This window comes from Equus caballus, chromosome 20 (assembly GCF_041296265.1).
Source record: "Equus caballus isolate H_3958 breed thoroughbred chromosome 20, TB-T2T, whole genome shotgun sequence".
In the NCBI taxonomy this organism is placed as follows: Eukaryota; Metazoa; Chordata; class Mammalia; order Perissodactyla; family Equidae; genus Equus; species Equus caballus.
In genome coordinates, this window is record NC_091703.1 from 30,904,844 (window position 1) to 30,926,826 (window position 21,983).

The 21,983-nt window shown below is 35.5% G+C and overlaps 2 protein-coding genes across 2 annotated transcripts; both read right to left on the reverse strand.

Moving 5' to 3' along the window:
• Positions 1 to 2,023: 2,023 nt before the first annotated feature.
• OR12D24 (olfactory receptor family 12 subfamily D member 24) lies at positions 2,024 to 2,962 on the reverse strand. Its single transcript, NM_001391035.1, is given in 1 exon segment — positions 2,024 to 2,962. A coding segment is annotated over 1 exon segment (939 nt).
• Positions 2,963 to 19,098: 16,136 nt separating this feature from the next.
• OR12D3 (olfactory receptor family 12 subfamily D member 3) lies at positions 19,099 to 20,055 on the reverse strand. The gene has a single exon (XM_001491069.3). It carries the CDS (start codon positions 20,053 to 20,055, stop codon positions 19,099 to 19,101), a length of 957 nt encoding a protein of 318 aa, XP_001491119.3.
• Between the last annotated feature and the right edge of the window lie 1,928 nt (positions 20,056 to 21,983).

A 21,983-nucleotide genomic window follows, 5' to 3' on the forward strand; every position in this document is an offset into this window, starting at 1 on the left:
ATAAATAAATAAATAAAATAAGTAAATAAAAATAAATAAATTTAAAAAATCATATTCACAGAAGAGATCAGAGGCAGAAGTGGTGGGGGAATTGGATGAAGGTGGACAAAAGGTACAAACTTTCAGTATTGAGATAAATAAGTAGTAGGAATGTAATATACAACATGATGACTGTAGTTTATACCGCTGTATGGTATGTTGGAAGTTTTTAAGAAAATAAATCCTAAAAGTTCTTATCACAAGGAAAAGAACATTGTTTTGTTTTTCTTTTTTTAATCTATTAGAGATGATGGATCTAACTAAACTCATAGAGGTAATTATTTCACAATATATGTGAAGTCAAGGCATTATGCTGTACACTTAAACTTGTACAGTGTTGTATGTCAATTATATCAAAATAAAATTGAAAGAATAAAAAATCGAAGTAAAATATTTGAGAATTTTCCATTTCTTTTCCAATGTGGATCCCTTTTATTTCTCCTAAGATTATTATTTTCACATCACTGCTATCTTGTGGGCCAGTACACATAGACTGTTATACTTTTGTGATAATCATATCAAATATCAAATAAAATATAGCTTCTACTTTAGACAAATATTTTCTATTCATCCTAGATTTTACCTCCAATTACCCCCTATAATACTACTTGACCTGAGTATTCTTACTTATTTGCTTGTTGTTTCCATTCTTATCTAATTCTTCTTAGTAAAGTATAAACTCTCCAATGGTGAAGGTTATGTTTTTGTTATTATTGCTCCTACTACCAGAAAAGTGGAATTGAATCATGCTTTGAGAAGAAAAATTGTCACAAATGAAGTTGTCTTTGATTGTAAAGCCTGCATACTAATCTCAAGATTAAGTTTTAAGTATATATTATTCTGGGCACAAAGAGGATTAATTAACAGGAATGAAAACAGTTCAAGCCACTCCTATTATGAGAAAAGCAAATTGAAAGCTTATCACACCCTTGCTACGTTCATAGCCTAAAATTTTCTATACTGTAGACATATCTTGGAGTTAACATTGATTAAAAAATTGATAATCATCCTTGATCTCTCTCATCTTAATAATACACATCTAAACCATCAGCAAGTATTGAAAGTTTTGTGTTCTAAATACATCCAGAATCTAACTACCTCTCCTACTTCCACCTCTGTCACCCTGATAACACCGCCATCAATTCTCATCCAAAGGATTACAAGGGAATCCTAACTGATTCCATCTTTCTCCCCTACTCTATGTTCTCAACATAGTAAATATTGTGATTCTTTCACCACAGAAGTTATTTCAAGTCCATTTTTTGCTCAAATGTCCCGATTTCATGCTATATCATCCAGAGTACATACTGAAACCCTTCAAATGACCAACAAGATGCCCAAGAGATGACTACCACCTGTGCTCTGCCCTCATCTCCTGCTAGTCTCTTCATTGCCCACTGGGCTCCAAGCATGTTGGACATCTTGCTTTTCCTCACATACAAGAAGCACTCTCTATACCAATGCTCTTTCATTTCTTTTGTTTCAGCATAAAAATACTATATTTTCATACATCTGCATGACTCACTCCCTCATTTCCTTCAGCATTCTGCTCAAACACCAACTCTTAGACAGACTTTCATTGACCAATCATACAAAAGAGTGCCCACCTTGGCATGCTGATTATTCCTTACAATCCATGGTTTTTACCTTCTGAAAGAGACACCCATCTACTTATTCACCTTTTTATTGTCTGCCTCCTCAATTGAAACAAGATCTACATGCTCATGTTATGCACTCATAGATTTTTCCACTGTAGTATCCTCTGCAAGTTGAACACTGCTTGCTCATAAAATATTTCAAATGAATGAATGACTAAATGAAGCGTAATTGGAATCACATACATGAAGAACATAGTTAAAATGGTACGAATTCCTGAAAGTAAAATAATATTTAGGAAAGGAATCAATCTATTATAGATAAGAAAATAAATGTCATATAAATAACAAGTCATTTTCATATCTTCTAGTGTTGCCAATGGTTTTCTTCAGACAAACAGCTTCAATTTCCTCCCAAAGACTCTCCTCAGAGCCGACATCACTTCCTTATTCCTAAGGGTGTATATCAGTGGATTCAACACTGGAGTGACAGTGGTGTGTATGATAGCCACAAACCGTTCCTGTATTACAGAGGTGGCAGACATGGGAGGAATGTAGAGTAGTGCCACAGTTCCATAAAAGAGAGATACCACCATGAAATGAGAGGCACAAGTGGACAGAGCTTTGTGGAGCACACTGCAGGTCCGGCTCTTGAACAGAAGAAAGCCAATAATATAGAAGTAGGAGAGGAGGGTGAAGAAGCATGATGCCATTGCTAAGCTGCAAGTGACGATGAAAATGAGCCACTGATTGAGTCGTATGTCCCCACAAGCCAATTCTAAAAGGGGCTTCACATCACAGAAGAAGTAGCGGAGTTTTTGAGAGTGGCAAAAGTTCAGGCATGCAGTCATGACAGAATGCATCAGAGCATAAAAGAAGCTGATGAGCCAGGCCACAGCTGCCAAGAGAATACACATCTGAGGGTTCATGATAATAGTGTAATGAAGTGGGTAGCAGATGGCCACAAACCGGTCAAAGCCCATAATGGTCAGCAAGAGAGACTCAGTGCCCCCCAGAAAGTGGAAGAAGTGTAGCTGAGTGATGCAGCCTATGAAAGATATGGTTTTGTGAGTGGAAAGGAGGTTTGACATTAGTTTGGGCAGTGTCACTGAAGAATAGCAGATATCCAGAAAAGATAGATTTCCCAGGAAAAAATACATAGGGGAGTAGAGTCTTGGCTCTGAGATGACAACCACTAATATGGACCCATTTCCAAACAAGTCTATCACGTATAGAATGAGGAAGGTCATAAAGATTATCAGCTGCAGCTCCTGAATGGAAGTCAGTTCCAGCAAAAGGAACTCATTCACTGTAGTCATGTTCTCCATTGCTTTGAGAAGGAATAATAGTGATAATTAGTAAACTGTTCCAGTATACTGTATGGGTTAAATGAAGAAGTTTGTCATCTGGAAGTTTATAAAGATGATCTATGTTCAATACAAGGATCAGGAATGCTAGCATTGAATTCATTTACAATATAAATAAGGAAAACAGAAATATATGACAAATTCTGAGTCAGTGTGATGTATGTGATACATAGAACTAAGAAGCATATTCAGAGTGCTGAGTTAAACCTAAAAAGTATCTTATACGTAATAAAGGCAGATGTCCAATGAATATATATTAAAAAGTAAGAGAATAGATTCAATTTTAGCTATTGATAGCATTAAAATTAATATATCTTTTTTTTGTTTTGTGAGGACGATTAGTCCTGCGCTAACATCTGCTGCCAATCTTCCCCGTTTTGCTCAGGAACACTGGCCCTGAGCTAACATCCGTGCCCATCTTCCTTTGCTTTATATGTGGGATGCCTACCACAGCATGGCTCAAGAAGCAGTGTACAGGTCTGCACCTGGGATCCAAACCGGGGAACCCTAGGCCACTGAAGTGGAATGTGCAAACTTAACTGCTGTGCCACCAGGCCAGCCCCCTAAAATTAGTGTATCTTTTAAAAGGCTGTGAGTTGTACTTTTAAAAATTGAAATATTTTTAAACGGGGGTAACAGGCACACTTCTTATTTCTGGGTGCTGGTGGAAACACAGCGATAGATCTAAATCTCTTCACATCACTCTAAAAAAATGACTAAAGTTCCCCACAATCTTCATGAGACTAGAAGAGAGTTTGTTTGTGAGGAAGATTGGCCCTGAGCTAACATCTGTTGCCAATCTTCCTCTTTTTGCTTGTGGAAGATTGTCCCTGAGCTAACATCCATGCTGGTCTTCCTTTTCTTTGTATGTGGAATGCCATCCAGCATGGCTGGATGAGCAGTATGTAGGTCCATGCTCGGGGTCCAAACCCGAGAACCCCAGGCTGCCCAAGCAGAGTGCGGCAACTTAACCACTGTGCCACTGGGCTGGCCCCTACAAGACAGTTTTTAAAACCCACAAACTTCAAATAATGTGTAGGCAGAGGGAAAACAAATCAGTGGAATTGCTGTTAGCAGTCACAAGAGAATGTCATAGCAGCAGGACTATTCATGCAGGATGCAAAAACCCAAAATGCTGAGACCTAGTAGCAAAATAACATTGAAAACTGCAGATAAACAAACACATGGTTAAGGAGAACAGATTACTGGTTACTAGAGGAAAAGGGAATGGGGGAGGGCCGACGGGGTAAAGGGGCAGATATGTATGGTGACAGATAAATACTAGACTATTGGTGGTGAACACAATGCATTCTACACAGAGACTGAAATATAATAATGTACACTTGAAGTTTACACAATGTTTTAAGATAATATAGGCTCAATAAAATGATTAAGAAAGAAAATAGCAGAAAATAATCAATCCCAGAAAGAGAGTGCCTCACATTGAAAATGAATTTCTTGGGACTATCAGAAAAGAGCAAGTCAGGGTGCAGGCAATGATGAAGTGAAGAGAGAGACACGTTACTGCAAAGACATTCAAGGTAACAACAGAAGAGGGGACAAGTGAGTCAAGAATCTGGGCAAAGTATCCTATCCTTTTTTCCCCAGACAAACCTCCAGTTAATAACTTGTCCCTCAAAATTCAACTTATTCATATATGAACAATAAATAGGAAAATTTCTGCATCTATACAAAAGCTTAATAAAAAAAGAAAAAATAGAAAATCATGATTTCTCAAGAAAAGAAATCTTGCCTGAAAAAAGGTTGGTAGTGAAACATAAAACTGCGTCACAACATTCCTAACCAAAGCAATTGAAGCTATAACAGAATGTTATCAATTTAACAGAAATTCAAATTAAAATACAATGATCAGCTATTTTGACAAAGATTGAAATGTTTGACAAGACATATTTTCTTGAGGGTGATAAACTACACAGAGGTGGGGATATCAACTGATTTAATCTCTAAGAGACAATTTGGCAATAACAATCAAAAATGAAAATGCTCATGGACTCTAAAGTAGCAATTCCACTTCCTTCATTGTTCTTCAAATATGTTTGCAAATGTCAAAAGTTATATATTTACCATGATCTTTATTTAAGCATTACCGTACAAAGGACTGCAAATAAACTAAATGACCATAGGGGACTAGTAAAATAATTTTCAGTGCATGAAAAATGTTAAAAGGATCAAAGCAGCTCTCTTCATACTGTATTTAGTCACTAACACACAAAAAACCCAAACACACATGAATAAATGCATATGTGCAATTATACCTATTTTATACAAAATTTCAATGATTAAATTGATCAAGAAATTCAAAGCTTTTCCAGCCAAGGAAATGTGCCATAAGGCCACATGTTCCATCCTGTAATTTCAACAGCTTAAATTCAAGGAGATTTACAGTTACTCTCACTCACCCTTTCTAATGGTGTCAATTCCTTTCCATCAAAAAAAAAATCTACGTCCAATTTAATCTCTTTTGTTCTGTTTATTAACCATGCCAATTCACCCTTCTCTTTACTCCTACATATAACCACAATGGAATATAAATATATATTTAGTGCATAAGGAAATCCAAGAATCAGGACATTATTGTAACCTATTCATTGCCTTATTGAATAAAATTAACAAAAAGATTTTCGCCTGCTCAAAGTCTTATATGATAAACATCTTATATTTAAGTGTAAGAATAAATCATAGAAGACTTGGCTTTAATTCCCATTCTGACCACAAAATATACAAGCTGAATCCCCTTTGACTCTCCCAAGAGATGCCCCAAACATAGACTTCTTGAGATATTATCCCTAAAGGGTGATTCTATTTTTTTTCTCTTTCAACAAATAATTATTTTCTTATGTTTGGTGTGGTTATGAGAACATTTTGCAACATTTAACAAGAAGAAAAATAGTTGTGTAGAGCCAGTGTTGTTCACTAAAAGAGTAAAGAAAAGAACATACATACATAAAACAAAAAAAGGGACACAGCTCTTATCCTTGGAAGCTCTGACAGCTAGAGGGTACAAAGCATGTCATAATTTAGAGAAATGTATTAAGCAACTGAAAGATGACAAAGTTTAAACTAAGCCACTTGGGCACAGAAAAGGTGCATGATTTAACCTGAGAAACGTCAAGAGAGAAAAAGAAAACAAGAACAAAAACCAGAATAGAAGTTTTATAGCCACCAAAATGAAATATAGATTATCCTCTTAGATCCTGGCTATGAATGGAAGAGAAACTGACAGAGATTTCTCTTAAAATCTGCCTGAGTCACAAGCATTCTCAATAATGATTAGTGTGGAGATGTATACAATTAAGATCACAGGCTCTGGAGGAAGATCTCTGGGAGTTAGAATCCTGACTCTGCTAGCAGTGTGACCTTGGTCAAGTTACTTAACATTTGTAGGCCCCAGATTTCCTTTCTGTAAATTGAAGATAATAATGGAAGCAATTCCATTTAATTGCTATGACTACTAAATAATATAGCATTTGTAAGTGAATAAACTCTATATAAGTGATTACATACACACACAAACAGACAACCACTGCTAATAAGAATTCTGAATAAGAAGTATGAAGTCCTTTTGCAAGGAGCAGGAAGAGAACCTGTGATATTAAGAATCACAGTCCAGAAAACTCAAATCACATATTTCCAGAATTTTAAGCAGCTCTACTGCAGGATGACACTTGCAAAAGGATCACTTTTTATCAAATCCAAAATATATTTTTCATGAATATTGACAAGCTGATTCTCAATTAACAAAAAAGAATAAGGAAACTTCCAATTCAAAATGGCAACAAGAGAGTTCCCTGAACTCATCTCTGCTCATGGACATACTTAATCTATAGCTACATAGGAAACAATTCCCTTTAAAAGAACACCAGAATCTAGCTGAATGACTCCTACACATAAGATGACTGAGGGGAAAAAACACACATCAAAATGGGTAGGAAAGGCTGAGACACAATCTTGTCAGAAACCCCTCCCTCAGCGTGGTGAAGCACAATCGTGAGGGAAGTCACAACTCCTAGCTTCTCACTGAGGAGTAAAGGGTCTGGACCGCATCTCTGGCACCCCAACTTCGAAGTCTTCCATCTGAGGAATGGGCCCCCAAAAATCCATCTCTGAAAGCCAACAGAGTTTGCGTCCAGGAAACTCAGAAGTCTATGGAGAACTAAGAGACAGTTCTCAAAGGTCTTACAGGGACTCACTGCAGCTAACCCCACAAGACTCAGAACAGAGGCAGCAGACTGAAGCATGTCGAGTCTTTCCATGAAACAGGCATATTTGCTTATCTGAAAAGCTTGGCCTGAGGTGCAGGCTTCTAATTTAACACACATCTAGGGGCTAAATGCAATACGCTGCATAGACCCACGGGCCCAGCTGGGGCCATCTTTGTGCTCTTCCTCTGGCTCATTCAGGTCACCAATATTCCCCACCATCCAGGGGATGCCCTTTGATCACCTGTCTCTAGTGGCCAGGAGAGGTTACATTTTCAGGTCCCACAGAACTGTAAAAAAGAGAGAAACAGTTCTTAACTGGCCAACCATGACACAACACAGAAGCGTCAAACAGAAATACCCAATCTTTCTGTGAAAGACACCTATTTGTTTCTTTAAAAAGGTACTGCTTAAGGTGCAGGCTTCTAATTTAACACACATCCAGTGACCAAGTGAAATCTTCTGCAGAGACCAGGGAGACCAACGCATGAAATCTTCACGCTCCCCCTCTTCCTTGCCCCAGGTCATCACTGTCTCTGAGAAAGAAGCTTGTGTATATTTCTAGTGCCCTGTCCTTTTCAGCTGCTAATCAATGGACACATTCCCTGAGAGCTTGTATCTGGGGATTAGTGTGGCTTGTATTCATGGGTTTACCAGAACAGTCACAAACAAAAAGTGGTTCTTAACTGGCTATTACCCAAGGGCTCAGTGCAGAGGAAGCAGATAGAAATACCCATCTCACAGACTCAGGATGCTGACAGATCTTGGTACACTCTCATGTATTGGAAGTCACTGAGAACAAAGAAGGCTGCTTGGCCAATCACAAAGTTTTATGTGACAACCAAGAGCTAGGGTAGAGTTGAATGACAAGATTCATCACCTATATGAAGCCACTCCTTCAAGACTAGTAGAGGTGGCTGTTTTATGTAATACATAGAAACCAGTTCAGAGAATCAAGGAAAATGAAGAAACAGAGGACTATGTTCCAAATGAAAGAACAAGATAAAATCTCAGAAAAAAAGATCTTAATGAAACAGAGAGAAGTGATTTATCTGATAAAGAGTGCAAAATAAAGGTTACAGAGATGCTTACCAAAGTCAGGAGAACAATGCATTAAGTAAAAATTTCAAAAAAGTGAGATTTTCAACAAAGAGGTAGAAAATATAAGAAAGTGTCAGTCAGAAATCAAAGAGATGAAGAATATGATAACTAAAGTGAAAAATTCAATAGAAGGGTTCAAGAGCAGACTAGATGAAGAAGAAAAAAGGATAAGTATTCTCAATGCACACCATGGAATTCATTCCATCAGAGGCGAAAAAAGAAAAAAGGATGAAGAAGGGTAAAGATAGCCTAAGGGACTTATAGGACAACATCTAGTGAACCAATAGTCTCATTATAAGGGCCCCTGAAGGAGAAGAGAGAGAGAAAGGGGCAGAAAGCTTACTTCAAGAAAAAATGGCTGAAAACTTCCCAAACCTTGGTAAGGAAACAGACATCCAGATCCCAGAAGCTGATACATTCCCAAATAAGATGAACCCAAAGAGACTCACACTAAGATATATCACAACTAATTTTTTAAAAACAAAAAATAAGAAGAGAATCTTATAAGCAGAAAGAGAATAACACATTGTTATGTACAAGGGAACCCAATACATCTATCGGCATATTTTTCATCAAAAACTTTTCAGGCCAGAAGGGAGCGGCATAATATATTTAATGTGCTGAAAGAATAAAACTGCCAACCAAGAATACGCTACCCTGCAACCTGTCTTTCACAATAAAAGAAAAGATAAAGAGTTTTCTAGACAAGCTATGGCTAAAGGAGTGCAGCACCTCTAGACAGTACCACTTCACTTCCTAGAATCACAAGTTCTTCTTCATATGAATCTTCTTCAAAGTAATGTCATCCTTTTGTCTCTTCTCTGTAGATCTTCCATATACTATTTCCACCTTCCTTTTATCTACTCCCGATGAGATAGTGTGCTTCCTGCTGGTCATTCAGCATTCCTAATATAGGTTTAAATTTCCCTTTGATCTCTTGAATCTTCTGGAAGACACTTTGCGTTCTTCCTTTTCTGTTGTTCTCTTCTATTCCTTCGCCTTGGCCGTTAGAGTAGTTATCTTTATCTCAATGTGATGGTCACTGAAAAATTGCTCAGGATTTTAACCTTACTTTTGTCTCTTTTTACTTTTGCTTCTCACCTGTCCTTGACAATTTTTAGTATTTCTTCTTTCATCTTGATTTTTCTTCTCTTTTTTTTACTTTAGGCATCACCTTTTTCCCATTCTTCCTTAATAATATTTCTGATTTCAGTCCATAGTTCTTCTTCTTATTGGTAATTAAGTTGAAAAACACAAATCTGTTTTTTATGTGGACTTTAAATTCATTGTTAATGTTATATTTTGGCACTTTTAATTTTTAGTGCTCTTCTCCAGATTTATTCTGATATTTGATATTAACTGCCTGTGGTCAGTTCCACAATCCACTCCTGATAGTATTTTACCAGAGAGACTAGAGCTTCTACTTGTTTGACTACAAACCGGTTTTAATATCTTTAGAAGATTGATATCCTATCAAGCATCTTTACAACCACAGTGATATGAAACTAGAAATCAATTACAAGAAAAAAGCTGGAAAATTCACTAATATGTGGGGATTAAACAATATGTTACAGAACAACCAATGGGTCATGGAAAAAGTAAAATAGAAATAAAAAAATATCTTGATATTCACTATATCTTGAGACAAATGAAAATGGAAATCCTGCATACCAAAATTTACAAGATTAAGCAAAAGCAGTTTTAAGAGAGAAGTTCAAAGCAATAAACACCCCCATTAAGAAAGATCTCAAATAAAGAACCTAACTTTACACATCAAGAAACAGGAAAATAACAACAAACTAAGCCCAAGATTATTAGGCAAAATTAAATAACAAAGAGCAGAGCATAAATAAATAAAATAGAAACTAAAAGACACCACTAGAAAATACTAATAAAAATAAGAGCTAGCTTTTATGAAAAAACATATAAAATAGACAAAACTTTAGCTAGACTCCCCAAGAAAAACAGAATGAAGGCTCAAATAAGTAAAATAAGAAATGAAAAAGGAGTCGTAACTAATACCACAGAAATACTTAGGATCGTAAGAGAATATTCTGAACAATTATTTGCCAAAAGCTGGTCAACCTAGACAAAATAGATAGATTCCTAGAAACATACAACCTACCAAGACTGAATCATGAAAAAAAAAATGTGAATAGACCGATTAGTAGTAAGGCGATTGAATCAGTAATCTAACAACTCTCAACAAACAAAAGCCCAGGACTAGATGGCTTTACTGGAGCCAGCATTATCTTGATACCAAAGTCAAAAAAGGATGTCGCAAAAATAGAAAAATACAGGCCAATATCCCTGATGAAAATAGATGCATATATCCTCAACAAAATATTAGCAAGCTAAAGTCAACAATACCTTAAAATCATCATGCATCGTGATCAAGTGGAATTCATTCCATTTATGAAAAGATGGTTCAACATCTACAAATCAATCAACATGATCCACCATAGTAACAAAATGAAATATAAAAATCATATTATTACCTCCATTGATGCAGAAAAAGAATTTTACAAAATTCAACATCCATTTGTAATTAAAGCTTTCAACAAAATGGGTATAGAGAGAATTTACTTCAACATAATAAAGGTCATATATGACAAGCTCACAGCTAAATCATATTCAACAGTGAGAAACTGGAAGCTTTTCTGCTAAGATCGGGAGCAAGTCAAGAATGCCCACCCCTGTCAAATTTGTTCAACATAATACTGGAATTCCTAGACAGAGCAATTAGGCAAAGAAAAAATAATCAAAGCCATCCAAATCAGAAAGGAATAAGTAAAATTGTCTCTTTTTACAGATGACAAGATCATATATAGCATATCTTAAAGTCTCTATGGAAAATCTGTTGGAACTCACAAACAAATTCAGTAAAGTTTCAGGATGCAAAATTAACATACAAAATACAAAAATCATGGGGCCAGCCCAGTGGCACAGTGGTTAAGTTTGCACATCCTTCTTCAGTTGCCTGGAGTTCCCAAGTGCACACCTATGTACCACTTGTTAAGCTATGCTGTGGCAGGCATCCCATATATAAAGTAGAGGAAGATGGGCATGGATGTCAGCTCAGGGCTAATCTTTCTCAAAATAAATAAATAAATAAATAAAAGAAAAAATTTTAAAAATTTCTATTTCTATAGCTAATAATGAACTATCAAGAAAACAAATGAGAGGGGCTGGCCCCGTGGCAGAGTGGTTAAGTTCGCGTGCTCCGCTGCAGGCGGCCCAGTGTTTCGTTGGTTCGAATCTTGGGTGCGGACATGGCACTCCTCATCAGACCACGCTGAGGCAGCGTCCCACATGCCACAACTAGAAGAACTCACAACGAAGAATACACAACTATGTACCGGGGAGCTTTGGGGAGAAAAAGGAAAAAATAAAATCAAAAAAAAAAAAAAAGAAAAGAAAACAAATGAGAAAGTAATCCCATTTACAGTATCATCAAAAAGAATAAAATACCTAGGAATAAATTTAACCAAGGAGCTGAAAGACCTATAAGATGCTAATGAAATAAATTTAGGAAGACACAAACAAATGATAAGATATTCTGTGCTCATGGATTGGAAGATTTAATATTGTTAAAATGTCAATACTACCCAAAGTAATCTATAGATTCAATGAAGTCTTTATCAAAATTCCTATGGCATTTTTCACAGAAATATAACAAAGAGCCCTAAAATTTGTGTGAAACCACAAATGACCCTAAACAGTGAAAGCAATCTTGAGAAGAACAGATCTGGAGGCATCACGCTTCTTGATTTCAAACTATCTTATAAAGCTAGAGAAATTGAAACAGTATGGTACTGGCATAAAGTACACGTGTAGACCAATGGAATAGAATAGGGAGCCAAGAAATAAATGTATGCATATACTGTCAATTGATTTACAACAAAGGAGACAAAATATACCAGGGGAAAAGCATAGTCTCTTTAAAAAATGGTGTTGGGAAATCTGGTTGGCCACATGCAAAAGAATGAAACTGAACCACTATCTTACACCAAACACAAAAGTCAATTCAAAGTGGATTAAAAACCAAACAGGAAACCTGAAATCATAAAATTCTCAAAAGAAAACATAAATGGTAAGCTTCTTGACAGTGTCCTTGGCAGTAATTTTTTGGACTTGACATCAAAAGTAAAGGCAAGAAAAGCAGAAAATAAACAAGTGGGACTACATCCAACTAAAAATCTGCTGTACAACAAAGGAAATCATCAATAAAATGAAAAGGCAACCTATGGAATGCGAGAAACTATTTACAAATTATATACCTGATAGGAAGTTAATATTCAAAATATATAAGGAATTCATAGAACTCAATAAAAAATCTGATTTAAAAATGGGCAGAGGATCTGAATGGACGGTTTTCCAAAAAAGACATAAAAGTGACCAACAGGCACGTGAAAAGGTGCTCAACATCACTAATTGTCAAGAAAATGCAAATCGAAACCACAATGAAATACCACCTTATGCATATGAGAATGGCTATTATCAAAAAGACAAAAAACAACAAGTGTTGGTGAGGATGGAACAAAGGAAACACTTGTGCACTATTGGTGGGAATAAAAATTGTTTGCCCCACTAACAAAACTAATATGGAGATTCCTCAAAAATTAAATACACAACTACCATATGATCTATCAATTTCACTTTTGAATATTTATCTGAAGAATACAAAAACACTAATTTAAAAATATATATGCACCCCTATATTCATCACAGCATTATTTACTATAGCCAAGATATGGAAATAACCAAGTGTCCATCCATGGATGAATAGTTAAAGAAAATGTGAAATCTACATACAATGGAATTTTATTCAACCATAAAAAAGAAGGAAATCCTGCATTTCTGACAATATGGATGGACTTTGAGGAGCGTTATACTAAATGAAACGTCAGAGAAAGACAACCAATTTATTTGTCTTTGTAATTATTTGTCTTTGTAATATGAGTAATTTGTATTTGTAATGTAATGTGTTCACTTATATGTGAAATCTAAAAACATTAAAAAAACAACATAGATAAAGAGAACAAATTGGTGGTTCCCAGAGATGGTGGGGGCGGGGGAAGAAAGGGGTGAAGGTGGTCAAAAGTACAAACTTCCAGTTACAAATAAGTCCTGGGATGTAATGTACAGAACGATGACTTTAGCTAGTAATATGATATTGTATTTTTGAAAGTTGCTAAGAGAGTAATCTTAAAAGTTCTCATCACAAGAACAAAAAGCAGTAACTACGTGTGGTGATGGTAGTTAACTAAACTTATTGTGGTGATCATTTCACAATATATACATGTACCAAATCATTGTGTTGTACAACTAAAGGTAATACCATGTTATATATCAACTATACCTCAATAAAAAATAAATAGAGATCCATGTAAGCTCCAAATAATTTAATAAAAATGAATAATAATTGATGGAAAGGACTTTCCATTTTTGGATCCTGTCAAAGCTATTGTGCATAAAACCATATGCTACAAACGTAAGCATGGGCAATTAAACCAAGAGAGCAGATCAGGTACCATAGAAACAGGAATATTTATTTTTGAATTTTGGTGTTTGAGAGATATGGTATTACATATCAGTGGTGACTGTGTAGGAAAAGCTCGTGCTGGAAAACTGACCACTATTTAATGAAAAAACAGAAGTTTTTGAAAGATTATTGTTTCATGTCATCTCTTCCCTTTTCATAAAAAGTACATGTGTATTGTAGATGTGAATGTAAAAAGTAAAAATTTTAAATATTTTGAATGATATATAGGAGAATATCCTGATGGCATGAAAAAATCAAAATCTTTGAGGGAAAAGTGACGGCATTTGAACTATGTTAAAATTTTTAAAAATTGGGTATAAAAGAGATACCGTTAACAAAGGGAAAAATAAGACAAAATAAAAAAAGACATTTACTGTACATACAGCAAAAAAGGAATATGAGCACCCAGAATATACAAAGTATTCTTTCTAATCCTTGTATATTACATATATAAAGGGCTACCCTAAAGCAATAAGGAAGAAACCAACAAATGGAAAAGTTTACAAAGAACAACAAAGACAATTCAGAGAAAGGAAGCCAAATGACTAATAAATATATGAATATAGGCTTAACTCCCTGAAAACAAAAATAGTCATATTGAAACAGCATTGAAATATGGTTTAATGTCCACAAGTTTAGTGAAAATCAAAAGTGATAGAAGTGAATGAGAAGAATCCATTAACTCTTGGCAGGGCCTAAGTCGATTTGATCACTTTGGAGAGCAATCTGGTCATATCTAGGATGATGAGAACTGTGCATACCCTAAAATTCAGTGATCACATTTAAGAATGTGCTCTAAAGAAACTCCCAGATCTTTACACAAGGGGCACAAAGAGGATCATTGTTGCAGGGGTCATAACAGGAAGAAATTGGAAATAACCAGCCTCCTATCAAAAAGACAATTGTTTATTCACACAAAAAATAGAATTCTCTGTAACAGTTACAATGAATAAACTACTTTTCTCTCTTTCTAAATATCTATTTATATGTATAAATCTGCTTAGATAAATGTAAGAAGTAATGTTTAATTTAAAAAAAAATCAAGTAGAGGACATTTGATGTAAAGCCTCTTATTTGGAGTTGAAAAGCTTACAAACACTTCCTCTATATTGTAAAAGGATAAACACATTTGTAATACAAATATTGAAATATTATGAATTATATATATAGTATATTATATATGACAATATATGTGTAATAATATGTAATATATATATGAAATTATGCACAACATTATAACATATTTGTATATAACATTGCCCTGTGAAAATGAAAGGAAAATGAGAACTTTAGTGCTATTAGTTATTTATAATCCTAAAAGTTTATATACTATGACTTACTTATCTTCCTCCATCAAATTCCTCAATGTATGAAAAAAAGCACATTATTATTAACATGAATTCTTAAAAACATCAAAAATTGAATCTGTGACTTGTATAATTATGAATGCACGAGTCTACAACATCTATATATATGGCTTTCTCAGGTAAATAGAAGTAATTGGTGACTATTTGTGGAAATACCACACCACTCACTAGATATAGACCAGAATATTTGAGAGAAAACTTATGATAATGGTTGAAAATTGTCCTCCACAACATATGATTTATTGCATGAGTGCAGTAACTTTTCATGTCATAAATATTACAAATAAATATCAAAAGAAAAAACGAAAAATATCTGTCTAGTGTTGTGTAAACTGGATAAACGTCAGTCTGTAATTCAATTTGAGCAGTGCGAATAGGAGGCTGTTTTATAACAGGACATTGCCCTCATCACAAAAATGATCTGGCAGGGTAAACCAAACAATTGATAAATAAGTCAACGTGTATTATAATGATTATCTGCATGTCGTGGCACTTTCAGGATCTGCCTAGAGACATAATATACACCTAGGAGGGTTTCCACAATCCCTCTCCCTTTGCAACAGCGTAACTCTCTTCAGCCTTCTGTAGACTCTCCTGAGTCTGGAAATAAATCATTAGCAGCAGAACTGTACTACAAGAAATATTTAAAGAAATTCTTTGGACAAAAGAAAAATGATATCAGATGGAAATCAGTATCTCCATGAAGGAATAGAGTGCCAGAAATGGTAAATATATAAGTGTAAAAGGCATGTTTTCCATTTTTAACATCTTTAAAATATAATTGATTCTTTAAAGAAAAATTATTAAATGTACTGATAATTAAACACATGACATTAAAAGCACAAAGACTGAGAGGGAAACAGACATATAGGCATACCTTATTTTATTGTGCTTTGTTTTATTGTGCTTCACATATTTTGCTTTCTTTTTTATTGGGATACCATTGGTTTATAACATATAAATTTAATACGTATATCACTATATTTTGTCTTCAGTACAGGCTATATCATTTTTATCCCCAAGTGTCAACTGCCATCTGTCATGGCACACATGTGCCCCTTTACCCATTTTGCCCTCCCCTTCCCCTCCTTCCCCTCTGGTAACCACCAATCTGTTCTTTGTATAGATGTTTTTGCTAGTTTATCTTCCACGTATAAGTGAAATCATATAGTATTTGTCTTTCTCCACCTGATTTATTCTGCTTAGCATAATACCCTCAAGGTCTATCCATGCTGTTGCAAATGGCAGGATTTCATTTTTTTATGGTTGAGTAGTATTCCATTATGTGTGTATATGTATATATATACACCACATCTTTATCCCTTCACCCATTGATAGACACTTAGGTTGTTTCCAAGTCTTGGCTATTGTGAATAATGCTGCAAGGTACACAGTTTATATATCTTTTCAGATTAGTGTTTTTGTGTTTTCTGGATAAATACCCAGAAGTGGAATAGCTGGATCTTATGATAATTCTATTTTTAATTTTTTGAGGAATTCCCATACTGTTTTCCATAGTGGCTATACTGTTTTACATTCCCACCAGCAGTGTGGGAGGGATGCCTTTTATTCACATCCATCTCCAACACTTATTTATTATTTTTTTAGTAATAGCCATTGTTACAGATGTGAGGTGATATCTCATTGTGGTTTTTACATTTCCCTTATAATTAGTGATGTTGCACATCTTTTCCTGTGCCTTTTGGCCATTTGTATATCTTCTTTGGACTATTTTGTGACAGACAGCTAAAGAATTAATATAGACTAGAGGCAGGACTGTGAATGTGTACTGTTGGTCATCTCAAGTGAATACAAAGTATTTCTGATCCTTCTTGCTAATGATTAGTGAAAGTCATGCATTCACCAAATCTCTAACCACAGCCACCAAGTATAGCCAACTCTGTTATACAATCCGTCCTTGTAAATGACTAGTGGTTGGTCCTGTGTAAACACTAAACTTACTGTGAGATGGATGTAGACAAGTGATCTTTTTATCATCTGACTTTCATACAGCAATCTCTCCCTCAGGCTTACAGAGAATCATAACAATATTTTGGGCAACCTGTTGTCATGTTAGTTAAGATTCTATATCCAAAAGCTCTTAAGACATTTGGGTACTTCCCTTTCCAAGGTATATAACTATTCAGGTCATGGGCCATAGATCTCTTTTAGGTAAGAACTAGAAAAATTTCCACCACAAATGCTTTCCATGACATTGCAGGAAGGTTCCCCAAACGGACCCTGCATCTCCTTCAACTGATATGCTTTAAGAACTGGGTCAGGTATGGAAATTGAGTAAGAAATCATGATTTTTTCCATTGAGGTGGCTGATATCAGCCTTCCACTCACCCCTTCTTAATACATACCAAGCAATCAATATTCTTCTTGGTTTGCATAGAACTTTTCTTATGATATATTTTCCGTAACCATAGATCCATGCAGGTCAGAATCGCCCAATATTCATTTCTACTTTGTTAGTTGTTACACTAATTTTATCCATTTTTGTCTCTGTTAATCACATCTCTAAGGAAATGTGGTGCTTCTGTCCACCATGAATTAGCTAGCTACAATTGGTCAACATCAATACATTATCAGAATTACTTAAGGCTGTAAATAGTAGAATAATTTATGTAACGTCTGTGTGTTTGTGCGTAAGAGAGAGACATAGAAGCAGAGTATAATGACGTCAAACACCAACCTCTTGGAATTAAACCAAACTCCACAAGATTGCCACCACTCCAGACACTAGCCACAAGTTTGGGGGCTTCCAGACCACTCCCATTTCCAACTATCTGGTTACAAATTTGGAGGTTACTATATCCTTGGGTTTGATAATTTGCCAGAATAACTCACAGAACTCAGGAAAGTGCTGTACTTGTGATTACAATTTTATCATAAAAAGGGATATAAATCAATCAGCCAAAAGAAGAGACACATAGGGAAAACTCTGGGAGAATCTCAAATGCAAAGCTTCTTTGTCTTCAAAATGTGTTACCTTCCTGACATATTGATATTTGTATTATTTAGTGTTCTCCAGAAAAGGAGAGTCAATAGAATATATGCATCTCTATCAAAAATGTATAAAGTATTGCCAACCACAAAAGCTCACTTGAGCTTTGATGTCCAGAGGTTTTACTGAGGTTACATTACAAGTGTATGATTGATTGAGTCATTGGCCACACAGCTGAACTCAATGTCCAACCTCCCTCTTCTCTTAGAGGTCAGGCTAATATCACCATGACTCAAAGCCCAAAACGTCTAATTACATGGTTGGTCTTTGTAACAATAACGTACCCCATCTGAAGCTACAGAGCCCACCATGAGTCACCTTATGAGCATAAACTCAGGTGTGATCCAAGTGACTCATGAATAACAAAGATACTGCTATCACTTGATAAATAACAAGAGTGTTAGAAACTCTATGCCAAAAACCCAGGAGACAGAACAGATAAATTTTTTATTATACAATAGGTAGCTACCCTCATCCCTCCCTATCCTTCTTACCACCTTTTAGTTCTCCATAGCACTTAATTACCCTTGCATGTGTACTTATGAATTTGTTTATTGTGTGTCCTCTAATATACTAAATTTTAAGTTTCATGAGATTGTGGAATTTGTTTTGCTCACTCCTATGTTTTCTGCACCTACTACACTGCCTAACATCATATATACTCAATGACTATCTCTTACATAAATAAATAAATGGATGAATAAAAACTGGACAAATAATAATTAAGCACAAGTCAGTGCAAAACATTGTTACAAGTGCTACAATTAGCTGAGAAGAAAATAGAAATCAAGTAGACTACTCATTTATTTCAATTAAAGGATGAAACTCTTAATGGAAATCAAACATAAGTCTGATTAGTCCCAGTGGTGCTGCTGGCAGTCTTTAAACAACTTGCTCACAAAGATTTTCTTCAGTGCCAACATCACTTCTTTATTCCTAAGAGTGTATATCAGTGGATTCAGCACTGGGGTGACTGCACTGTATGTGATGGCCACCATCCGGTCCTCAATCATGGAGGTGGCTGAGGCAGGACGAATATATGTGAAGCCCACAGGTCCATAGAAAAGACATACCACCGTGAAATGGGAGGCACAAGTAGAAAGTGCCTTGCGGAGTATTCTGCAGGACTGATTCTTGAACAGAAGGAAGCCAATAATATAGAAGTAGGAGAGAAGAGTCAGGAAGAAAGCTCCCATGGATATGCTGCCTGTGACAACAGAAAGAAACCACTGATTGAGTAGTGTGTTACTACAGGCTAGTTCCAAGAGGGGCTTGACATCGCAGAAGAAGTGATTGAGTTTTTGAGGGCGGCAAAAATTCAGGCGTGCAGTCATGACAGAATGCATCAGAGCGTAAAAGAAGCTGGTGAACCAGGCCACAACTGCCAAGAGAATACACATCTGGGGGTTCATGATGACAGCGTAGCGAAGTGGATTGCAGATGGCGACAAAACGATCAAAGGCCATGATAGCCAGTAAGATGGACTCTGTGCTTCCCAGAAAGTGGAAGAAGTGTAGCTGAGTGATACAGCCCAGGAAAGATATGGCCTTGCGAGTAGAGAGCAGGTTTATAAGTACCTTGGGTAGTGTCACTGACGAATAGCAAATGTCAAGACAAGAAAGGTTTCCCAGGAAAAAATACATTGGTGAGTGGAGTTTGGATTCCAAAATAACAACCACTAAAATAGCTCCATTTCCAACCAAGTTTATCAGGTAAATAATTAAGAAAATCACAAAGAAGAAAGGCTGCAGCCCCTGAACACTGGTCAGGCCAAGTAAAAGAAACTCATTCACTGTAGTGACATTTCCCATTGCTTTGGGGAGTAAATGGAACATTAGCAATGAGTTAATTTTTCTGAACTTTTAACTTTACACTATGGGAGTTAAATAAAACAATTTTACTATTTGTTAGAACCTAGAGGTGAGCTACAATGTGAAGAATATTTAGGAGGAGTAAAGTAAATTTACTTACAATAAAATTAAGGAAGACTAACACATCTAATATATTCTTAATCAGTAAAATGACAGATTAATGAGAGCAGCATATTATGAACAAATCATATATAGATAAATGGTGTCTCTTTTAAAATTGAGAAACAAGACATGACCATAAACTGACATATGACATTAAAATTAGAGGTTAGACAGATTTAAAACATACAAACAAGGGGAATAGTTAGTTGTTCTGCTTACGAGTCTAGGTTCTGGCAGTAACACAGATGTAGTCTAGTGAGGATTCTCCCCTTCTTCTAAGATGCATAAAAGCCACAGGAAATTAACAGATCCCTCCTGAGAACCGAAACTTGCTGTCAAATTAAGAGACATAAAACTCATAAACTTCATATACTGTGTAAGTAGAGGGGATACAAAACAGCATAATTATATCAGTAGTCACAAGATTGCAACATGGCAGTGGGGCCACGGGTGTAGCTGAGAAAAACTTGAGATAGTGACAAGTCTTACCAGTAGGAGAACTTTGAAAACACTCCAAAATTTTCAGCCCCAGAAGGAGAGTGCCCCACAGTTAGTTGAATTTCTACAGGGCAAGGGAATTAGAATGAGGGACTTCATAAGCACTGAGGGAGATAGACAGAAAAGCCATAGGAAATATAAGAAGAATAAAGAAATCCTTGCCCTTTCTAATAGAATATAATCACCACCGTACCAAAAGAAGAGGGAGCCCTTGAACTGAGGAATTGGAAAAACTACACGATACATTCTCCTGACCCAGGGAAACTAAGATTCTCCTACTAATAATCATAGTCCAATTTAAGCTCCCAATAAAATATCTTCATAAATTGACAGAAATAATGAATAGTCAAATTTACAATTGTAATAAGAAGTTTTAACACATCTCTCTATATACCTAAGAGAAGAATCAACCAAAAAGTCAGGAAAGATATAAAGACCTGAACAACATAATTTACAAATTTGATTAATATACATACATAATACTTAACCCAACAAGAAAATAATTCACACACTCACAAAACAGAAACTGAGAGAATTCATCACTACACTAAAATATACACTATAGGAAGTTCTTTGGGCAGAAGGAAAAGATCCTAAGCAGAAGAATGGAAGTGCAAAAAGAAATGAAGCACATCAGAAGGGGTGTCTGTGTACATCCAAGAAAAGATGACTCTAGAAAGGAGAGAAATGACTGTACAATGCAATGATGATTATGACTTGTGGCTTTTTAAGGCCACGCCAATACAATGCACAAACAGAAAAAAGTGAAATAATTCATGTTATTTCCAACTGCACATTGAACATTTACAAAATCAACCATAGGCTGAGTCTTAAAAAAAAAAGCTTCAGAAATTTCAAAAGATTACACCATTCAAAGAATGCCCTTTGACTATGGTGGAATTAGAAAACAACAAGAAAGAGATACCTAGAAACTCACTAAACATGAGCAATTAAGGAATGCACTCCTAAATAGTTCAGGGATAAAAAGAGAAATCCAAACAGAAATTAGAAAATATTTTTAAATAAATAATAATGAAGATTAGACATATCAAAATTTTTGTTATGCCGCTAAATGAATAAAGAAAGGAAAAAAATTTGGCCTTAAATTCATATGTTAGAGAGGAAGAAATACTGAAAATCAGTATCCTAAACTTTCTTTTCAAAAAGCTTAACAAGTGAGTGAATTAATCAATAAAACTAGTAACTCAAACCTAAAGAAAGTACAAGGAAGGAAATAATGAAAATAATAACATGAATCTTTGAAATAG

What these genes read in the sequence shown, in the direction of transcription:
- OR12D3 (XM_001491069.3), bottom strand. Translation starts at nt 20,055, where the DNA reads ATGGGAAATGTCACTACAGTGAATGAGTTTCTTTTACTTGGCCTGACC.